The sequence below is a fragment of the Mytilus edulis genome, chromosome 1 (genome assembly GCF_963676685.1).
Source record: "Mytilus edulis chromosome 1, xbMytEdul2.2, whole genome shotgun sequence".
NCBI classification, from domain to species: Eukaryota; Metazoa; Mollusca; class Bivalvia; order Mytilida; family Mytilidae; genus Mytilus; species Mytilus edulis.
In genome coordinates, this window is record NC_092344.1 from 106568565 (window position 1) to 106593306 (window position 24742).

The 24742-nt window shown below is 31.1% G+C and overlaps 1 protein-coding gene across 2 annotated transcripts in view; it reads left to right on the plus strand.

Moving 5' to 3' along the window:
• Positions 1-24742, plus strand: part of LOC139517147 (rapamycin-insensitive companion of mTOR-like) — a 40807-nt gene that overhangs the window by 5637 nt on the left and 10428 nt on the right. For both annotated transcript variants that reach the window (XM_071307856.1, XM_071307862.1), the window contains exons 4-25: positions 275-406; positions 3103-3293; positions 3888-4060; positions 4338-4405; positions 5859-5926; positions 8156-8238; positions 9785-9872; positions 10280-10370; positions 10661-10727; positions 11111-11191; positions 14893-14993; positions 15642-15819; positions 16544-16648; positions 17459-17505; positions 17680-17815; positions 18304-18363; positions 19462-19610; positions 19861-19987; positions 21440-21604; positions 22780-22935; positions 24040-24146; positions 24436-24523. In XM_071307856.1, coding sequence (XP_071163957.1) covers positions 275-406; positions 3103-3293; positions 3888-4060; positions 4338-4405; positions 5859-5926; positions 8156-8238; positions 9785-9872; positions 10280-10370; positions 10661-10727; positions 11111-11191; positions 14893-14993; positions 15642-15819; positions 16544-16648; positions 17459-17505; positions 17680-17815; positions 18304-18363; positions 19462-19610; positions 19861-19987; positions 21440-21604; positions 22780-22935; positions 24040-24146; positions 24436-24523 — 2461 coding nt within the window. The remainder of the gene's footprint in view (positions 1-274; positions 407-3102; positions 3294-3887; positions 4061-4337; positions 4406-5858; positions 5927-8155; positions 8239-9784; positions 9873-10279; positions 10371-10660; positions 10728-11110; positions 11192-14892; positions 14994-15641; positions 15820-16543; positions 16649-17458; positions 17506-17679; positions 17816-18303; positions 18364-19461; positions 19611-19860; positions 19988-21439; positions 21605-22779; positions 22936-24039; positions 24147-24435; positions 24524-24742) is intronic.

Consider the following 24742-nt stretch of genomic DNA (forward strand, 5'->3'; position numbering starts at 1 on the left):
ACACCACTTCCAGTAAACATGATATCCTTCCACTTTCCTGGATTGATATCCCCAAAAGATGCAAGATTTTTTTTAAAGTCTATATATATGTTTCAATTCAGCATAAACCTATAATCAAACAGAAAAAATTGAGTTCAGAAAAAAAATCAGAAAAAAATGCACTATTTTGTTTCCCTCCATGTTTTGACATGCACCGGAAACTGGAGTTGTAATACAAGACTGGTACCTTGAATCCATGGATTTTGATTGATAATTCTTTATGATGATATTTCAGTTTGAGAATAAGTTTGTTTCATGAAGCAAAAGAAGTAAGAGCAGCTACCTTAAGAGTTTTACGGTACTTTATACAAGATGGTGAAGCTGTAGACTTGGTATATGCATTACAGATAGATTATTTGATTGTAAGGTATGTAAATCAGTTAATGAACAAAGAGATGTAGGGTATACATTGATGCCACATTAACCAAACAGCACAATAAAAAATGAGACATCTAAAGATTAATTTTTCAATTTAACATGAAGATTTCAACAATTGTAAAACTCTAAATCATTTAGGGAAGTTGTGAATGACATGTACAAAGATTAGCTAAAGTCAGCAATCAATGCCAAACTCACTAAACAACTGGAACTTGGATGTATGACCATGCAGCAGGGTCAAACAACTTTTGTAAGCACTGATTCCACCTCTTTCTCCTGAATGTATGAACTTATAATTCCTTTGTAATATATGCAGACAAGGTGGACTAGTTTATTCTGGTATATATATATATTAAAATTATTAAAACAAGGTAAATTTTTTGTAATTGATTGGAGGGGGTGAAAAATGAACACATTTTGGCTTCATTTATAATTTCTTAGATATAACATGTTTTACATAAGTAGTTTAAGATGTTAGATATAACATGTTTTACATAAGTAGTTTAAGATGTTAGATATAACATGTTTTACATAAGTAGTTTAAGATGTTAGATATAACATGTTTTACATAAGTAGTTTAAGATGTTAGATATAACATGTTTTACATAAGTTGTTTAAGATGTTAGATATAACATGTTTTACATAAGTTGTTTAAGATGTTAGATATAACATGTTTTACATAAGTTGTTTAAGATGTTAGATATAACATGTTTTACATAAGTTGTTTAAGATGTTAGATATAACATGTTTTACATAAGTTGTTTAAGATGTTAGATATAACATGTTTTACATAAGTAGTTTAAGATGTTAGATATAACATGTTTTACATAAGTTGTTTAAGATGTTAGATATAACATGTTTTACATAAGTTGTTTAAGATGTTAGATATAACATGTTTTACATAAGTTGTTTAAGATGTTAGATATAACATGTTTTACATAAGTTGTTTAAGATGTTAGATATAACATGTTTTACATAAGTAGTTTAAGATGTTAGATATAACATGTTTTACATAAGTAGTTTAAGATGTTAGATATAACATGTTTTACATAAGTTGTTTAAGATGTTAGCTATAACATGTTTTACATAAGTTGTTTAAGATGTTAGCTATAACATGTTTTACATAAGTTGTTTAAGATGTTAGCTATAACATGTTTTACATAAGTAGTTTAAGATGTTAGATATAACATGTTTTACATAAGTTGTTTAAGATGTTAGATATAACATGTTTTACATAAGTTGTTTAAGATGTTAGATATAACATGTTTTACATAAGTTGTTTAAGATGTTAGATATAACATGTTTTACATAAGTTGTTTAAGATGTTAGATATAACATGTTTTACATAAGTAGTTTAAGATGTTAGATATAACATGTTTTACATAAGTTGTTTAAGATGTTAGATATAACATGTTTTACATAAGTTGTTTAAGATGTTAGCTATAACATGTTTTACATAAGTTGTTTAAGATGTTAGCTATAACATGTTTTACATAAGTTGTTTAAGATGTTAGCTATAGCATGTTTTACATAAGTTGTTTAAGATGTTAGCTATAGCATGTTTTACATAAGTTGTTTAAGATGTTAGCTATAGCATGTTTTACATAAGTTGTTTAAGATGTTAGATATAACATGTTTTACATAAGTTGTTTAAGATGTTAGATATAACATGTTTTACATAAGTTGTTTAAGATGTTAGATATAACATGTTTTACATAAGTAGTTTAAGATGTTAGATATAACATGTTTTACATAAGTTGTTTAAGATGTTAGATATAACATGTTTTACATAAGTTGTTTAAGATGTTAGATATAACATGTTTTACATAAGTTGTTTAAGATGTTAGATATAACATGTTTTACATAAGTTGTTTAAGATGTTAGATATAACATGTTTTACATAAGTAGTTTAAGATGTTAGATATAACATGTTTTACATAAGTTGTTTAAGATGTTAGATATAACATGTTTTACATAAGTTGTTTAAGATGTTAGCTATAACATGTTTTACATAAGTTGTTTAAGATGTTAGCTATAACATGTTTTACATAAGTTGTTTAAGATGTTAGCTATAGCATGTTTTACATAAGTTGTTTAAGATGTTAGCTATAGCATGTTTTACATAAGTTGTTTAAGATGTTAGCTATAGCATGTTTTACATAAGTTGTTTAAGATGTTAGCTATAACATGTTTTACATAAGTTGTTTAAGATGTTAGCTATAACATGTTTTACATAAGTTGTTTAAGATGTTAGCTATAACATGTTTTACATAAGTTGTTTAAGATGTTAGCTATAACATGTTTTACATAAGTTGTTTAAGATGTTAGATATAACATGTTTTACATAAGTTGTTTAAGATGTTCTTATATTTGATTGTGATTCACTTTATTCAACTTGATTATCACAAAGACAAAAATTGTTGCGCACTTGCAGTTTATATGTCTAAGACAGTCTTATCTTTCCATCTGGGGATACCACTGCTTTTAGACTTAGTATTGAGGATACATTATCCAAGAAAGGGTGTTACAAAGATAGACAATTAAGAAGATTCATTTTAGTTAAACTATAAAGTTTTAATTTCATCATTGTCTAACATGCATGACTTTTTTCAAATTTATGAAATTTTAATGCTTCACATACAAGTTAATTATGCTATAACTCATTACTGTTTATCTGATTTTCAGATCAGTGGATGTTTGTCTTGACAATGAGGTAGAAAGAATACATGCCATTAAATTGATACGAAAGATAGCACATGTAGCGCCTAACAAACTTTCTTCATCTCTAGTGTATCCATTGGTTGCTATTGGTAATGATGGCAACCACGAAAGAGACAGAATGGTCAGAATATCATTAGCTACGATATGTGAAATAGGTAAATACAATATGTATATAATATAGTAATTGTTCCGTATATTTTGTGCTTTGACAGCTGGCATGGACACAATAGAAATCTGATACATTTGAGGGCTACTGAAAAAGACTGTAATAAAAAAGTTATTTCTTATTAAAACTGTATTGTGATTCACACTAATGTTATAAAGATCTAAATCTTGCACTTGATGATGAAAGATAGCAAAATTACAATTTTTACAGAATTTCAGAGAAAAAATGCATATTATATAATGTCTGTCAGTCCCATTTTCTTTTCTGCACTCGAACTTTAGTTTCCGTCATCCAAATTTTAGGACACTCATTCATCATGCTTAAAGCCAATACTAGCTTACATAGTTCAAATTGCTTATAGTTTGTAAGTTATGTCTCTTTTAACTTTCCTTTGACACATACTTCTTTTTCTAGGCTCTAATAAGAAATAAAAAAAATCATATTTAGCTCAAGATGAGTTGACAAAAATCACATTGTCAAACTTTTACCAGTATTAATTATTACACCACATGTTTAAATCTCATAAAGTTGTAAGTATTCTTTCTATGTGGATATAATATAATATTTATCATTGTTATTTCAGCTTTTCTGAACCCTGAGTTATTATCATTATGTGGAGGTATATCGACAATCATACGAGCAGCATTAGACTGTCATCAGTATCCCAGGATCAACGAGTCACTTGTATCAACCATTTTATATTTGTTAAACCATCCTAGGACAAGACATCTGATTAAATTCAACACAGATTTAGAGGTAAAATGATAGGAAAATTATTTCGCGTAATGGGATTATCTTTTTAAAAGATACCACATACCGATGAAACAATATTATGGGCACTTTTGGAGATGCTAATATTTTTTTCTTTTCTTTGGCAAATGATATGATAGCGTTTATGCTAGTCCTGAGGGTTTCAAATTAACTTCTTAAGCTGCTGTTGTTGTTTGTACCTGATTATTTCATTTATGTTTTATTTATTATGTCATGTCTACAAATGCCATTGTTTTTAAGGTTGTTTTATTTATCTTTTCAGCAATTGTTAGCCCCATTCACTGACTGCCATTATAGATTTAGTGCAGACTCAAGTGATGGATCTACTGGGTAAGTTAATATTACATTTTTATTAATTTTTCTCAGTAGGCATATTTTGTCTTAAAATACAGCAGTATTTAAAGAAAATATAACAAATTGACAGGAAATTAAATTATTTCAATATAGGATTTAGCATATCAGGGCTCACGCTACCAGGCGACTTGGGCGAAGAAGTCGCCTTCCCGACCGTCACTTCGCTTTCGCCGCCCCCCAAAAGCGAAAACAAGTCGCCCTGTTCTTGACGACAGTCGCTTTCAGTCGCTTCCGTCATCGGACATTATCAATTTTTACCAAGTTGATGAAACATCAAATTTTTATTGATAATTAAAGAAATTCAGACATAAACGATTCATTATCTTTTGAAAAGAGGTTGAAGCATTGTCTTCGCAGTGTGTAGCAGGTTATTTGATAAAAATACAACTTGTTATCACTTCGTGCATTTCCGCAAGTACCGGTGCTTGTTACTCGAAAACGTACATCAACCTCAATTTCGGCGGCAAAATAAGTTTGTTACTTCATTTAAACTTGATAAAAGTTGCCTCCAGTAAATTTTAATCCATTTATTGCATTAAAAACGTCATGTTCCTTTCCAAATAACTTGTCAAACATCGTTTATTTTTGTAAATTTTCTTGCATTCGTCCGCCATTGACCGATTTCTAATCTCCGGATCTGAACCGGACAAGCTATGACCGAAATCCGTACTTTTACAATAATTACTACGGACGCACGGATGGAACAGCTGACAGAAGAATATTGATCCCTAAGGGAAAAATTACGCATTCCACACGCATTAAGAGACTTTTGGTTACATCTAATTGATTGGTGTATATAATTCCTTATATTTTTTATAGATTGTTTCAAACTATTGATTAAAGTTGCTTAACTCTGAGACTATTATACTAATATCAATATATTATGGCCCAGCTTAATAACTTTTATATTTTTTTATGAGAAACACTGAATGTCATACACAAGATAATTTTTAATTAAATTGTAATTGATATATTATAATTTCTTTATATTTTTTTAATTATTTTTTATTTTTTTAGTGCTACATATTTAGTTGGTAGTTTCTCACAAGCTTAAACAACTTTTAATTCAAATGTTACTTTAATTGTAATTTTTTTACTCAGATATGAATTGAACAGTATAAAAAGAACATTATTTACATATGGCCCTTTATACTATTGTAAAATCCAAACATTGTATCGCACCGCGCGAATGAGCACTTCTCTTTCAAATCTCACCACTTCTCCCTATCAGTTTCAAAAAGAGAAGTCACTTCTCCCTTTAATTCTGAAGTAGTGTGAGCCCTGCATATATGATGTCATTATGAAACTGTTATTATGTTTTTCTGAATCAGATAAACTGTACCAACAGTTTATTTAGTACTTAAGTAATTCTTTGAAACCCCTATCCCCCTTAGCTCTGCCTCATCTCATGTTTTTTTGTTATTTGCAGAGAAGATAAAGAACATAGATTTGCCTCAAGTAAGATGGCTGTAATAGCTATAATGAAATCATGGCCAGGTTAGTAATGATCTTTTAAGACATAAGAGTGCACATTATGTTTATGACTTTATTTCAGAAAATTACTTATACAGCATTTGTAATTAAAACTGTAAAACAAAATATACAATGGTCTGAGCATTGAAAAAAAGACAATAGGAGGTTGATATATACATATGACCAGGGTTTCCCCTGGGTCAATTATTTTTTTCGCCACCTCTTTCGCCAAAACAATATATTTTTCGCCACTTTATTATTTTTTTCGCCAAGTAACATAACTATATTTTTCGTTTAAAATTTACCTTTTTTCTAACCCTCCCTTAAATCAGATGATTTTGCCCCATTGTGTCTATGATTATTCTGTCAAACTTATTTTAGAGTCTACATTTTAATGAATAAACACTAAACATTTACTTTAAAACAACAGACTTTTTTAAAAGGGAAAAATATTCATTGTATTTTAAACAACTTTTCTAAATGAGGGGGCTACTTAATTAGTCCAAATAATTATGACGCCTGGCAAGGAAGGCGTTCCAGAAAAAAATTAAAATAGCCTTACCAGACGTTTTCTATTCTATTCTATTCTACCATATAGTGACCGCCTTCAACAAATTGAAGAATTTATGTCACAGGAGGAAACTAACAACAAGACATAGATTGAAAAAAAGTACGATTTTTAAAAATACGAAAAAATTAAAAAATATAAATTGTTTTGTACTGAGACTACTATAATGTGTTATAGTAGTCTCAGTTTTGTATAATAAAGTAGGATATTGTAATTGAGTTAATATTGATGCTTTGAAATTGAAGATTTGAAAGAGTCTACTGAGGTGCAATTTACAATGTTATCTGGTAGTTTGTTCCAGTCGGTAATAGTTCTTGGAAAATATGATTCTTTTCTGTACTGTGTTTTGCAGGATGGAAAAACTATGCTTGAAACACGTGTGTCACTCAAACGACTTTAAAGTAGTCTCCCCAATCAATTACCTATATCATAGTCAAAGGATAATTAAAGTTTTAAATCGGAGATTTTTCTTGCTTTTGAACATTTTTCGTCACAACAACAGCTTTCTTTTCTAAACTATCTTTAAACATGTTAAAAGGAAAGGAGACGTCAAAAGTTTGCTTCAAACACGTGCGTCGCAAAGTGGTAAATAAATTCTGTCATGTCTGTATGTGACATTTAGCGGAAGCCATTTAACCATATCATTTTGTCAAACAATTCAATCAACACCTTTATTAATTAGTCCTTTGTTGTCGATAGCTATAAAATGCAATCAGCTGATTATTGATTTTTTGTCCAAATCTTAATGAGGTCAAGGTGAATTCCGAGTATTGTCTGATCGGGTAAAGTCCGAGAAAATCGAAAAAAAGTAAATAAACAAGATGGAGGAAAATAAATCGTTATATATATTTCTTTCGCAAATGACGAATTTTTATCGCCACAATTATTATTTTTTCGCAAATTGCGAAAATGGCGACCGCCAGCGGAAACCCTGCATATGACAACATCACAATTATGAAATATAATTTACATATCATATACCAAACAAATAGTCCTTCAATTGATGTGCTTATTCCTCCTTGTTTTGAAATGTTTTCTGAACAATTTAAAACCAAAGCTAGGTTAACCATCTGCAGCTATATACTTGCATTATTATACAAATATTTTTAAAAGCAACAAATACCTTCCCATTGGTGAAACAGTTGAAAACTTAGCATTTGTCTGTTTGTACCAGAAATAACATTAAATACTGAAAACCACAGTTTAATACAAAAACAATGAAAGTTCAGAAGAGTATGAAAAGATGCAAAGATGTATGTTAGCCTTATTGCTTCAATGGGTGAAAATTAGTCAATTTGGAGTAAATTTTTTCCATTTAGGCCATGCATGTAAAACAATATGTTCAGCAGAGGCAATAGTATCAAATAACAATTATTATTCCATATTGATAAAATTTTAGTAGGTTTTTCTATATAAATTGGATTTTGAATAAATAAGCATATTCACTTGCCGAAAAAGTATATTCACCGCGCAAAATTGTCGCATGCTTTTACATGCATAGTTTGGGTAAAAACGTTTCATGTACAATTGGTTTTGGCAAATAGTTGCCATTATATACATTTCTCTCGGAATATGGAATAAAACAATTCCTGTCTTGTCAAATTTTATGGTGTTAGTAATGTCCCTGTTATTAATGTGAATTCATATTCAGATTTTCCATGATTTAACACTAGATTATATTGTAGGTATACTGAGATTTTGTCGACCTGATGGTAGTGGTTTACAGTCTATTGTTGGAATTCTATATCTTCCCTTTCCTGAAATTAGGGTTAGTATTTGCTAATCCATATATTACAAATGATGATTTGTCACTATTTTTACAGGTTACTAGTAACTATATAACTGTTTCCTCACTGCTTGCTCTCTGTTACTGAAAAGATTTTTTCATATGGCATTATTAGTAATTGTTTTACTTGTACCTGTATGTTTTATATGTCTATAATATAAGCATCACAAATCTATGAGATGTTCATTCATTCATTCATTCATGTCTTTATTTCCTCATTATTGAGATACAATGAATACATACAATTAACTAAATATCAGACAACAACAAAATAAACGAAATAGGTACAGAACAGTTTTTCACATATACAGACAAATATATACACTTTAGTCTCTAAGCATTAAGGCCTTATATAATCTCGATTGATGACATATCATGTATTGCTTAACCTGACACAACGTCCATATAATGCTAAGCACTGAACCACATGTGCGTGACAAAGCCTCTCAAACTCAGAATGTTCTTCACTTAAATTCAATGGAATTCTTCCAAGCAAAATTTGATATATATCCTCATCATCATATTCACTTAGTTCAAAATAAAGTTGTAGCGAAAAATTCTCGATGATAATATCCCACCACAAATCGTGCAGTTCTATAGTGCAAGTGCAGGAACAACATGCATGTACATAGACATCATTAAAGTCATTTTCGCATTCGACGCATTTATCTCCTGATGAATTTGGTATATCAGCTAACAGTTTTGAAATAAAATATGAATTTCGTATTTCTGCAAACGATTGTGCTTTTTTCCAGAAGTTTCTCATAGAAACTGTTTTATGAATATTTCTAAAACGTATAAAATTGTCATCTAACGCAATACGGTTCAACCAGTTGACTGACTGTTGTTCGTTAACTGTTTTGTGAACAATCGATTTCCATTGACTTTTTGATGGGAAACTACCAGTATCGATATATTCGGTAAGATATTGAATAAGTCCATATGTTCTTAGAATGTCAATAATATCAGGAATGTATCCATAGTGACGGCGGTGAGGGTCTATAAGGAATGAAAATAGTCAAACCAAAAATATTCTTTTTGAAAGATAATTGTTATCTAACATACACAGTTTTTGAAAAAAGAACAGTTTTCTTTTGTGAATAAAACTCATAATCGGATGAATTCCAATAATGCTCTCGCACATATCAGATCTGGTAGAAGTTTTTAAAGCTAAAATGTGTCTGACAATGAAGTGCTGAAAACAATTAAGCGTCGTTATATCACAGGATTTGAGGTTACTCCATGTTTCGCAGCTATAAAGAACGCTTGGTAAGACAACAGTTTTGTATAATTTAACTAATACAGACGGATTAGTTGCTCTTGACATTACTCCTTTCAATGCGAAGTATGTGTTTTTACCTTTTCTACAAGCATTTATAGTTCTGTTCTTAGTATTGAATCGAGAATTAAGTTCAATACCTATATGTATTGATACTAACAGTTTTGGTTTTTCATTATATATCATTAAAAAATGTGATAACATTCTTGAATTAAGGCATTACTTTCATATGTATTAATTCTTTTACAGCAAGGAATATTGGATATTTTGTATGATTTATTTCGACTACAAGTACCAGAATTTACAGAAGATTTCTCAGAGGCACTTCTTAGTGTGGGTAGGTTACTTTGATATGAATAATTGTTTTTTAATTACCAGTTTGATATCTAGATATTCATTGTGATAGACAATGCTTGAAATCCATTAAACTGTCACAACTTTCTGTTTATAAGAAATAATTCAGACTATTGTTGAAATCCATATGGTGACTTATATTTGCTAATTTCTGTGTTATTTGGTCTTTTGTGGACAGTTGTCTCATTTGAAATCATACCATATCTTCTAATTTTTATATGACATGCTCACCGATTTTAAAGTGCTGTTAGAATTTGCCTTTATTTGAAACAACTCAGAGCAACAGTCCAGAAAATCAGGAAAATATTTATGTTTTTTTTGAAATATGTGAGTTTTTAATGCTATTTTGTAAAAGAATATAACTAAAACATCTAAATATTGTTTTGATAGATCCATCAGTGATGAAGGATACATGGAGGCTTACAGAAGGATTTGTTACAGAGGAAGGAAAGTCTACACTGCCTCATATGGCTAAAATTAGGTAATGGTCATGAAATGGATTCTCTTAGAATAGCCTCAATTCATAAATCAGAATCTTAAATAAAATGGTCAATGATGACATGTTTAAGGCAATACTATTTTTAACTGTCGATGAAATTAAGTAACAAGAAAATATAGGGAAACAGATAACAGTCTTGTAGCAAAAGTTGGATAATTTGTACAGCGCCATATGATTTTTTTTACTACAACTAATAACTTAAATATTGAATCGTGTATGTTACACCATATTTCAATATCATTATAAGTGTTTAACATCTTTTTATTTTGCAGGCCTAATTTGGTAGAAAATCATATAGCATTGATATTATTTGCCTGGATAGGAGCTGGAATTCTAGAGGTTAGTTTGTTTAAATCTTACTAAAAAAAAATCTTAGAAATAAGAAAACCTGTACACATTTTTATGATGAATTATGCAGGAAGTTCATGGAAATATTGGGAAAAAAATAGTTAAGAATAATACACAAGTTATCAACCAGGACAACCAGGACATGCTTGGAAAAATTAGAAAAAATTGTTGAAATGTTTCCATATCCCTTTCTGAAACACTCATATGATTTCATAATACTTTATTTTTATTTGTGGAGTAACCAGAGTGCCCAAGGTAAAAACTTGAGATTTGGCAAGTATTTACCAAACTTAATGAGAGATTATTGTAAATTGTTTGAAAAAATAGAAGTAAATGATTGATATGAATTGATATAAATAAATTATCTCTTGTAGGCTTTAGTTGAAGTTATCATCAGCAGCAGTACAAAGTTATCTATAAGGGCAACAATATTGTTAGGAGAGCTGTTACATTTGGTAAGTAATCATACATGATGATTCAATACAGAGTTATCTATAGGGGCAACAATATTGTTAGGAGAGCTGTTACATTTGGTAAGTACTCATACATGATGATTCAATACAAAGTTATCTATAAGGGCAACAATATTGTTAGGGGAGTTGTTACATTTGGTAAGTAATCATACATGATGATTCAATACAAAGTTATCTATAGGGGCAACAATATTGTTAGGAGAGCTGTTACATTTGGTAAGTACTCATACATGATGATTCAATACAGAGTTATCTATAAGGGCAACAATATTGTTAGGGGAGTTGTTACATTTGGTAAGTAATCATACATGATGATTCAATACAAAGTTATCTATAAGGGCAACAATATTGTTAGGAGAGCTGTTACATTTGGTAAGTACTCATACATGATGATTCAATACAGAGTTATCTATAAGGGCAACAATATTGTTAGGGGAGTTGTTACATTTGGTAAGTAATCATACATGATGATTCAATACAAAGTTATCTATAAGGGCAACAATATTGTTAGGAGAGCTGTTACATTTGGTAAGTACTCATACATGATGATTCAATACAAAGTTATCTATAAGGGCAACAATATTGTTAGGAGAGCTGTTACATTTGGTAAGTACTCATACATGATGATTCAATACAAAGTTATCTATAAGGGCAACAATATTGTTAGGAGAGCTGTTACATTTGGTAAGTACTCATACGTGATGATTCAATACAAAGTTATCTATAAGGGCAACAATATTGTTAGGAGAGCTGTTACATTTGGTAAGTACTCATACATGATGATTCAATACAGAGTTATCTATAAGGGCAACAATATTGTTAGGAGAGTTGTTACATTTGGTAAGTACTCATACATGATGATTCAATACAAAGTTATCTATAAGGGCAACAATATTGTTAGGAGAGCTGTTACATTTGGTAAGTACTCATACGTGATGATTCAATACAAAGTTATCTATAAGGGCAACAATATTGTTAGGAGAGCTGTTACATTTGGTAAGTACTCATACGTGATGATTCAATACAAAGTTATCTATAAGGGCAACAATATTGTTAGGAGAGCTGTTACATTTGGTAAGTACTCATACGTGATGATTCAATACAGAGTTATCTATAAGGGCAACAATATTGTTAGGAGAGCTGTTACATTTGGTAAGTACTCATACGTGATGATTCAATACAAAGTTATCTATAAGGGCAACAATATTGTTAGGAGAGCTGTTACATTTGGTAAGTACTCATACGTGATGATTCAATACAAAGTTATCTATAAGGGCAACAATATTGTTAGGAGAGCTGTTACATTTGGTAAGTACTCATACGTGATGATTCAATACAAAGTTATCTATAAGGGCAACAATATTGTTAGGAGAGCTGTTACATTTGGTAAGTACTCATACGTGATGATTCAATACAAAGTTATCTATAAGGGCAACAATATTGTTAGGAGAGCTGTTACATTTGGTAAGTACTCATACATGATGATTCAATACAAAGTTATCTATAAGGGCAACAATATTGTTAGGAGAGCTGTTACATTTGGTAAGTACTCATTCATGATGATTCAATACAAAGTTATCTATAAGGGCAACAATATTGTTAGGAGAGCTGTTACATTTGGTAAGTACTCATACATGATGATTCAATACAAAGTTATCTATAAGGCAACAATATTGTTAGGAGAGCTGTTACATTTGGTAAGTACTCATACATGATGATTCAATACAAAGTTATCTATAAGGGCAACACTATTGTTAGGAGAGCTGTTACATTTGGTAAGTACTCATTCGTGATGATTCAATACAAAGTTATCTATAAGGGCAACACTATTGTTAGGAGAGCTGTTACATTTGGTAAGTACTCATACATGATGATTCAATACAAAGTTATCTATAAGGGCAACAATATTGTTAGGAGAGCTGTTACATTTGGTAAGTACTCATTCGTGATGATTCAATACAAAGTTATCTATAAGGCAACAATATTGTTAGGAGAGCTGTTACATTTGGTAAGTACTCATACATGATGATTCAATACAAAGTTATCTATAAGGGCAACAATATTGTTAGGAGAGCTGTTACATTTGGTAAGTACTCATACGTGATGATTCAATACAAAGTTATCTATAAGGGCAACAATATTGTTAGGAGAGCTGTTACATTTGGTAAGTACTCATACATGATGATTCAATACAAAGTTATCTATAAGGGCAACAATATTGTTAGGAGAGCTGTTACATTTGGTAAGTACTCATACGTGATGATTCAATACAAAGTTATCTATAAGGGCAACAATATTGTTAGGAGAGCTGTTACATTTGGTAAGTACTCATACGTGATGATTCAATACAAAGTTATCTATAAGGGCAACAATATTGTTAGGAGAGCTGTTACATTTGGTAAGTACTCATACGTGATGATTCAATACAAAGTTATCTATAAGGGCAACAATATTGTTAGGAGAGCTGTTACATTTGGTAAGTACTCATACGTGATGATTCAATACAGAGTTATCTATAAGGGCAACAATATTGTTAGGAGAGCTGTTACATTTGGTAAGTACTCATACATGATGATTCAATACAGAGTTATCTATAAGGGCAACAATATTGTTAGGAGAGCTGTTACATTTGGTAAGTACTCATTCATGATGATTCAATACAAAGTTATCTATAAGGGCAACAATATTGTTAGGAGAGCTGTTACATTTGGTAAGTACTCATACATGATGATTCAATACAAAGTTATCTATAAGGGCAACAATATTGTTAGGAGAGCTGTTACATTTGGTAAGTACTCATACGTGATGATTCAATACAAAGTTATCTATAAGGGCAACAATATTGTTAGGAGAGCTGTTACATTTGGTAAGTACTCATACATGATGATTCAATACAGAGTTATCTATAAGGGCAACAATATTGTTAGGAGAGCTGTTACATTTGGTAAGTACTCATTCATGATGATTCAATACAAAGTTATCTATAAGGGCAACAATATTGTTAGGAGAGCTGTTACATTTGGTAAGTACTCATTCATGATGATCTTCAGATGCACATTTTGTTATACCAAGAATATGGCCCGCATGTTCTTGCATTGTGTCAAATGAGTTAAAATTCAGTAAGTAAATATTTGTAAAATGAATAGTTAAATGCAACATTTTTCAGCTGAATACATGAATTAAGTATGAGCCATTCTGCATGGTTGTGCTTTGAAGACACCAGCCATCATCTGACACCAAAGGAACATAAGATATGAATTAAGTATGAGCCATTCTGCATGGCTTTGCTTTGAAGACACCAGCCATCATCTGACACCAAAGGAACATAAGATATGAATTAAGTATGAGCCATTCTGCATGGCTTTGCTTTGAAGACACCAGCCATCATCTGACACCAAAGGAACATAAGATATGAATTAAGTATGAGCCATTCTGCATGGCTTTGCTTTGAAGACACCAGCCATCATCTGACACCAACAGAACATAACATATGAATTAAGCAACTAAGCAGAAGAATTTATTAAAATATTAGTAAGAGAAGATTCAATACCTTACGTTACCATCTCTTTTCAAATAACAAAACCATTGTAGAATAGGCATGTTATATTCCTGAAAAGAACTGATCAAATTATTACATTTACTTGTTTTGTATGTTTTTATAAAATTTTGTAACTTTTTTTCAGGCGAGTACATTATTACCCCATGAATGTAGCTACCATAACCATTGTCTACCCTCTCTGTTATCAATAGCTTCATCAATGGATGTACAGGCTGACCAAAAAAAGTAAGTCTATAAGCAGCATTCACTCAATTCTTAACTTAAGGTGAGAAAAGTGAACCAACACCATCTAACAAGATAGGAAGGTTGAGTAACCAAGATCGATACCAAAATAGGCTGTGGTTATCATAAAACCTCATGAATATTCACTATACAAAGACGACAACATCCAGGTTATTGCAAGCTAAAGGTTTGTATGGATGTTATGACTAAATAAACCTTTACCTTGTGGTAACCTGGATGTTGTTGTCTTTGTAGAGTTTAAATTCTTAACTTGATTTAAGCAGTGGTTTTATAGGCCAGTCAATACATTTACTCTAATACACCCCCTTGCAACATGCTGTGACTGGACATAGAAATACTGTCTGTCAGTCTGGATGTCTTGGTGATGATCAGTTATTTTAAAAACAGTAATGTCCCTGGGAAACCTTAATTATCGAGAAAATGTCAACAGTATTTTAAAAGTCATAACAATAAGTAAACACTAGTTATGGAACATCAGATAGGTTTAAGAAATTATGTTTCATATTTTTTTTTTATGTAGACAGTTGTCAAGAAAAAGGAAGTATATAAATGTGTTATATTATCATTCCTGAGTAGTTTTCAAAGCTTCTGTCCTGCCACTAGTCTTTAGTGATATTTGATATCTTTCAGCCAAGCTCAAAAAGCAGTATATTACCTAGATAGATTTCATTCTCTGAAGAAGAAAGGTGTGGTTCCATGTAGTTTATACCTTGACCAGCTAATTCAGTACAGCAGTGGGAAAAATGCTGGACATAAAAAACAGTTCCATTTACAAAAAGACAAGCTGTATGACTTATATTTGTCAAAGGTAATAAAAGTCCCATTTCTGTTCGCTAGTGAAGGTACATCATAGATATTCACATATTCAAAATCATTCTTCTTATATATTTGACTTGAATTAACCTCCATTTCATGTTTGAGTATAGTAGCATTTGTGTATGTTCATTTTTCAGGACCCAATCATAATGTATCAGTTAAAATTCATATTATTCATAGTAAAAGTACAATGCAGTCCCTACAACCTGAATTTCACAATTACATGACATATTATCATTATGGTTATTTTAAAAATCTGACAGAAAATTTTAATGATAATCAATAGTAATATTTTACAATTGCAACCCTGTTTCATTGTTCATAACAAATTATAAACATTTGTATTAATGCGACCTGCATTTTGTGCGTGCATAACATGATTACAACTTCACATGTAAATTCTTCTACCTTTGGGTCACCATGAACTCCATCTTATTCTTGTTCGCCATTATCGTTATGGTACACTTTGATATCCATTTTTAGTTTCTTTAATCTGTCTCCTGCCTTTTTAGAACACAAACAAATTTTATATCATAGATACCCTTTGTAATGGAGATTGAACTAATAGTTTTTGAAAATAGAAATGTGAAATGTCGTATAATTAATACTAAGAACAAATGAAACAACTTATTTACATTTTTATGTTCTATATGTGAACTTCATCACATTTTTAGACAACAATGTTATATTTAAATATATTTTTGTATTTACTATAGTTTCCATCAGATGATATAATCACTCAGGCGATGAGAGATTCTATGGTAATTGGCACTAAAAATAATCACATGTGGAACTGGGATCTTATATCATCTATATTAAAGGTGAGTTCCTTAATGCTGGTCAATTGTGTATTGGTGATGAATATCATTTCTCATTATAATGTCAAATAAACGTATAGAAAGTCTTTATGTTAATTCATATATGATACTTAAAAAAGGAATTAAAAAATTTTAAATTCAAGAAAACAAAGTTATTAAGTACAAAAATAGCCTATAAAGTTGAAAGTTACAAACTGAGAAAAGAAAGCCACTATTTGATGGATTTGATTTTTTGTTGCAATAAAGGTGTCATACCACCAATTAAAAGTCCCTATCTGTTCAACCAAATTTTACAATTTTCACAGCTTTCTAAATATTTTACCTTAAGTTTAACTTCATAGAAACCAGGTATATCCCGAATCGTACATGTATCAGCTTTCTACATGCCAATTTTCAACAGATGTTCAAAATCATATAAAAAAGAAAAGGTCTTCTGAATAGAGGTACCACTAAAAATAACCCCTGGTTTTCTGGAAATCTTAAATTAGTATACTATGGAGTGCATTAATCCTCAATTTTGAATGCAAACTCATAAACAAGTAAATTTTAGCTCAAAATGGTCTTAATATATTTCTTATTCACCAAAAGTTTCCTTTCTGCCAATTTGTTGGTTAGTGTAAGTAAACAATGACATCAAATGCACTATTTTTTGTCCGAGTAGGCCTACTTTCACATACGTTCTAAATTTGAGGGAGTAATTGGTGGTATGACACCTATAATGCCCTCAACATAATACTTGCATGGAGAATATGCTTTGTGGCTGCAGTGTTTCATTACAGATGTATAGTAATTTTTTATATATTTTTTTTTTAGTGGCCAGAAGATAAGATGAAGAGAGTGGATGATCAGATTCAGTCAAGGTAATTTATAACAACTGTGTTAATTTTGCCAAGAACTTTATGATATATGATTGTTTCTTTTTAAATTAGATTGGCTTAATACTTTCTGCTTAAACATATTATTGACAACGTCATTCTTACTTTAGTGATACAATGTAAAACAGAATAAAAAACATAACCCCATTTATATTTTAGGTTTATCAAACGTCTTGTGTACTTCTTCAAACCAACAAATCATGTATTTTCACGACAAGAACTGAAGAATGGGAAAGCTAAAAAGATAGCACATGTAGGATGTCTATTAATAGATTTCCTTATATCTTGTGATCAGGTGAGTAGACTTCTGATGTTTTGTCGAAATTCATTAAAATTTATAATGTCCTGGCGTGAGGCTGTAATAGTCGAATTACTTTGTTAGAAGTCAGGGCTTTATCTTTTAAAAAAAAGACATACATGGTACCCAGGGAAGGTGGTTTGAAAATAAAAACATCATATGATGAGGCCCTTTTTGTTGAGTTTTAATTTTATTTTACATCCATCCAATGAAGAGAATGTGTTTTTTTTAATGGACCATTTCTCAGTTAATTATTGTTGATTTATTACAACAGACATTGTACTAGCTAGATAAATACATAAGCCATTTGGAACAATAATAAAATCAAATTTAAATGTTTCAATACACTGTTGTTTATTTTTTTCATTAGCTTAAGCATTTAAAAGTATAAACAGATGCCAACATTAGAATGAAATAAATGTATGAACATTATAATTATATCAACTTTAATTCACTATTAAAGATTGGTTATTATGTTATTATAGGATGAGGCTCAGAAGCAAGTTATAGACTTTCTAAATGACATAGGACAGTGTCTCTCAGAGGTATGACCTTATCTTAGCAAATACGTCTTTTATATATTTCCAAACAAATAAATCTTTTCATTGACAGGAGCAGTAGAATATACTATATATATCAAACACATAGATGTAACAGATTAAATTGAGTTACTATAAACCAACTAAGTTTCCCCAGCAAGTAGAAAAATAATTTATTTTTGATGTTGCAATGCTTATGTATTCTTAAGAGTTTCTAGGTAAAAAGAAAACCTGTAGATTTTATATTTCTACTAACAGATATCAAGTCAGTATCTAGCTCCAGAATCTGTACTCAGTCCATCAAACATACAGAAGACCTGTAGTCAGTATTATTTTATATTTCTACTAACAGATATCAAGTCAGTATCTAGCTCCAGAATCTGTACTCAGTCCATCAAACATACAGAAGACCTGTAGTCAGTATTATTTTATATTTCTACTAACAGATATCAAGTCAGTATCTAGCTCCAGAATCTGTACTCAGTCCATCAAACATACAGAAGACCTGTAGTCAGTATTATTTTATATTTCTACTAACAGATATCAAGTCAGTATCTAGCTCCAGAATCTGTACTCAGTCCATCAAACATACAGAAGACCTGTAGTCAGTATTATTTTCTATTTCTACTAACAGATATCAAGTCAGTATCTAGCTCCAGAATCTGTACTCAGTCCATCAAACATACAGAAGACCTGTAGTCAGTATTATTTTCTATTTCTACTAACAGATATCAAGTCAGTATCTAGCTCCAGAATCTGTACTCAGTCCATCAAACATACAGAAGACCTGTAGTCAGTATTATTTTATATTTCTACTAACAGATATCAAGTCAGTATCTAGCTCCAGAATCTGTACTCAGTCCACCAAACATACAGAAGACCTGTAGTCAGTATTATTTTATATTTCTACTAACAGATATCAAGTCAGTATCTAGCTCCAGAATCTGTACTCAGTCCATCAAACATACAGAAGACCTGTAGTCAGTATTATTTTATATTTCTACTAACAGATATCAAGTCAGTATCTAGCTCCAGAATCTGTACTCAGTCCATCAAACATACAGAAGACCTGTAGTCAGTATTATTTTATATTTCTACTAACAGATATCAAGTCAGTATCTAGCTCCAGAATCTGTACTCAGTCCATCAAACATACAGAAGACCTGTAGTCAGTATTATTTTTTAATGGTTGGCAGATTTAGCTGCTCTGTAAAAGGAGATAGATTTCTAGAAAAGACTGGCATTTATCAGTAGTAAGTACTTAGTTTATTATACTGATTCTGGGTTAAGTGTTAACATCTTTCATGTTAATTGGTAATTAAGCAACGACTGTTTTGGTACAAAATTTCAGGTCTTGCTTTTTAAATTTATGTGGCTATCATTAAATATTCTGTACTCAGTGCATTGTGTAACAACAACAGCACTTGACAACCTTTTTTTCTATTGTTTACTTTTTCACATTCTATGATTATTTTGATTGTATTGAATCTATGTATCTTTCAGTTTAATGGACATTGTCTCCTCTGTGAATCAGGACAGTTATGTAAAGTTGACAGTATCAAGCCTTAATTACAGCAGGGATAACAATACAAGACATGTGTTAGCCAAGGCTCTTAGTTCTTCTATTGAGGTAATAATATCTTAAGCAAACCTCAAGGTTCACCCACAGTAGTAAAACTATAAAAATATGTGGCTTATAGATTATTCAGTGAGTTATTATGAATCAGGCTCTTACTATCATTTAGTGAGGTATTGATATCTTAACCAAACCTCTTAGATTGTCTATTGTGTGTAAAGAATGAAAAATGGTAAGCATGTAGTTTTGACTTGGTAATCACCAGGAAAAATGGTAAAATATATATGTTTAATACAAAGTTTAAATGGAAGTTGAATGTGGGAGAACTGTTATGAGACTGCCAGACATGTGTTTGATATATATGTAAAGAAGATACTATCATTTTGTTGTCGAGCCTGCAACTTTTGTTGCAGAAAGCTCGACATAGGGATAGTGATCCGGCGGCGGCGGTGTTAGCTAACTTCTTAAAAGCTTTATATTTTAGAAGGTGGAAGACCTGGATGCTTCATACTTTGTATATAGATGCTTCATGTTACGAAGTTTCCGTCAGTCACATGTCCAATGTCCTTGACCTCATTTTCATGGTTCAGTGACCACTTGAAAAAAAATTTCAGATTTTTTGTAATGTTGAATTCTCTCTTATTATAAGAAATAGGATAACTATATTTGATATGTGCGTACCTTGCAAGGTGCTCATGTCTGTCAGACAGTTGTCACTTGACCTCAACCTCATTTCATGGATCAGTGAACAAGGTTAAGTTTTGGTGGTCAAGTCCGTATCTCAGATACTATAAGCAATAGGGCTTGTATATTCGGTGTATGGAAGGTGTAAGGTGTACATGTCCAACTGGCAGGTGTCATCTGACCTTGACCTCATTTTCATGGTTCAGTGGTTACAGTTAAATTTTTGTGTTTTGGTCTGTTTTTTTCATACTATATGCAATAGGTCTACTGTATTTGTTGTATGGAATGATTGTAAGGTGTACATGTCTAGCGGGCAGATGTCATGTGACCTTGACCTCATTTTCATGGTTCAGTGGTTATAGTTAAATTTTTGTGTTTTGGTCTGTTTTTTTCATACTATATGCCATAGGTCTACTGTATTTGTTGTATGGAAATATTTTATGATCTTTATGTCAGTAGCGCAGGTTTCTTTTGACCATGACCTCATTTTCACGGTTCATTGCACAGTGTTGATTTTTTGTGTTTTGGTCTATTTTTCTTAAACTATAAGTAATAGGTCAACTATATATGTTGTATAGAAGCATTGTTAGCTGTACATGTCTGCCTGGCATGGTTCATCTGACCTTGACCTCATTTTCATGGTTCATTGGTCTTTGTTTAGTTATCTTGGTTAATGTTAAGTTTATGAGACAGTTGTAATAAAGCTTTATACTTAGGACTATCAACATAATATCAATGATTAGTATAGAAGGCGAGACATTTCAGCGTGTGCACTCTTGTTAAAACAGCTGATATATATTGGATAAAAAATGTTTATTTCAGACATCAAGACTATACACTACAAACTTTTTACGAGTATTACTTAGATCTCGTGTCCCAGGATTCAGTACTTGGGGAATGGAGTTAATAGTCACTCAGCTATATGACAAGTCAACAAGTACAGCAATGGCTGCTATAACTCTGTTGGAAGAAGCATGTGAAGTTGATGTAAGTTAATATTAGTTAGATAGAATAAGCAATGTGTTTTGAATAAATCTTTTTAAAAGTGTACTGTTTTACCTCTTGTCTGTATTCCATCCATCCGTCTCTCTGTTCGTCCCATCAATATTTTTTGTCTCATCTTTATGAAATTTGGTTTCAGTGTTTAAATCAGTCAGCTATACCATGTGATGAGTTTTCAGATTCATCACTCAACAACTTCTGTTTACTGAACACTATCCCTCTGGTATCTTACATCCCTCTTTTACATAATTTTTACAAAGACATCCAAATTGAAAATTTGTCACATTTTTCTCTGAAACTAAATTGTCTGAAATTTGGCTTCAGGGTTTATATAAGTCAGCTTTATTGTGTGATGCGTTTGCAGATTCATCACTCAACAACTTACTGTTTACCAAACACTTACATCATTTTACACATGACATCCAAGTTGAAAATTATTGTCATAATTTTCTCAAGCTAACTACATTAAATGGAGATCTGAAATTTGGTTTCATGGTTTATATAAGTCAGCTGTACTGTGTGGTGCATTTTCAGATTCTTCACTTAACAACTTCCTGTTTTCAGTCAAGTATTTGGGTGGGGTATCATCACTGAGCAATAGCTCGCAGTTTCACTTGCTTGTTTATTCAAGTGAGAGAGAAAAAATCTTTTCCAAAGTTTTGATTCAATTTGATTTTTGGTGTTTTAAAGCCATGTTTAAGCACCACATTTAGGCTATTTCGTGGTGGAGGAAGCCAGAGTGCACGGAGAAAACCATGGCCTTTGATAGGAAAACTGACAATCCTAGTCAATAAAGATTGGAGTCGAATGCACCCGCATGAGCAGGATTCGAACTCACAACCCCAGTGTTGACTGGCTAGTGGTTACAGTAGTAACTACTTAGACCTTTCCGCCACTGAGGCCCCTTCAAAGTTCTGAAATCATCCAGTGAATTTCTATACTTATTTTTTATTTGGATTGTGTTCCTATTAAAGTTTATGTAGGTAAGATAATGTGTCCTTTTTTTTCTAAATGCATAAAACCCAGTTTCTTGTCATAAATGTATTGCATTGTACTAAGTTTCTAGTCATAAATGTATTGCATTGTATTAAGTTGTGCTCAAATGAAGTTTTTTTGAAATATGTGAAAATGTAAATGACTAGAAATACTATCTTTTTCAGACATGTCTTAATTCACTTCTAAAGCTTCGTCCATCGTGTTTACATCTTGGTGATAAGGGAGTGTTATTACTATGTCGACTGTTATCTACACCAAAAGGCTTTAAGACGTTACTAGCTGCTAACTATGTAACCAGTGAACTACTGAAATGGAGAAAGGTATGTTATAGTAGAATTTACAAAAACTGAAAGCAACTATTTCTATAAACTGTAGATTAAACACAAAAAACAACAAGTCTATAAACTGTAGATTAAACACAAAAAACAACAAGTCTATAAACTGTAGATTAAACACAAAAAACAACAAGTCTATAAACTATAGAATTTAAAATAACCATTTCTATAAACTAAAATAAATGCTATAAACATAAATTGTGAAATGAACACTGAAAACTACAATGTCTATAAACTGTACACACCAAAAAATATTAAACATTTAGTTTATCCAAACACAGAAACAACCAATTGAATATGAAGAGTATAAATACATTTCTCTTATGGTTGGGGCCTGTTATCTAGCTCTCACGTGAATAGATATTTTTGGTATCACACCGTACGGAGTGTGATATGAAAAAGTGATATCAAAATTACGTTAATTTGATTGGCTTATCTCGTAAATTTCCAATATTTTCATTGGCCGTTGATCAGGTCATTATTCACTGGAAGAGGTCATGCCGGGACTACTTTTTTTCTTGACAACTGATTGTTTACTTCCGGTTTTCGCGATTTTCGTCTGCTTTATCGTCTGCATAATCTAATATAAATCTTATCATGGACGAAGAAGTAAAGAAAGGAACCCGTGTACGGTTATGTAACGGAGCAAAGGGCATTATAACTGGCACAACTTCCAATTTCAATTTCCCTCTGTATGCGACAGTAAAACTACCGATGGACGTCCACAAAGCTTCAAATACAATACAGTTATCTCTATTCTAATGCAAAACAAATTCATAATTAAATTTCAATCACAATTTCAGTGTAAAATCTTCATTAAAGAAAATTCCGCGAAAAGATGTTATCTTCTTTGGTCCCTACACTACGTGACGTCATATGTATGCTTCCGGTGTCATACATAAACACCGGGCGTTTTCTGGCTTCTGTGCCGCTTCAGAATGTAATAAATTTGATAAAAAGAAGATTTTAAGGCGCAACAAGTGAGTTATTTGTTAATTATTGTAGAAAAACGTGTCAATACACTTGTTACAAATTAGATAACAGGCCCCAACCTCTTCTCATGGTGATTTTTGTTGTATTCTTTTCCAGACGTATAATGCCAAATATGTAAACATAGTAGAAGAACGTTTAAACGAAGCCTTAACAACGTATGAGAAAACGTATGAAGGTTCTTTTACCAGGAGATCTAGTCAATCGTAAGCAGTTATTTAGAAAATAGATATAATCATTTAAATTGTAAAATAAAACATTCTTTTTCAAGACAACAGTATTGTTAGAATTATTTTATTTCCATTGCTATATACCATTGAGTCTATTGACAATAAGTCAGTTCAATTTCTTGTATGTATCAGTATTAGAACTTGCATTGAACTGACAGAAAATGAAAAAAACGGTAATAGTCAAATAAATTATTCTTAAATTAGTTCTATTACATGTCATGTAAAAGAGTATTATCCTAATTTCCTATTTGTTTTTAATTGACAGAAGACCAAAGAAGGATGCTTTCCTCCCTGTACATTTGTATGGAGAGTTAGTGCAACATAAAGACGGATTTGAACTTCTGAAACAACAGGTAAATCTGGTATTTAGTTGCAGCAATATAGAATAATAAAAAGCTGAGATTTTACCAAATGTTATAAATCAGGCTTCACCAAATTATTAAAAATATTGATCTGATGATCTGATAAATTTTTGCAAATTAGCTATTATATCTCTTAGAGTTAATGTCACAGGTTGCACATTAACTTATGTACATCGTGAATAATTTAATTTTGAAATTTTGCCACATTGT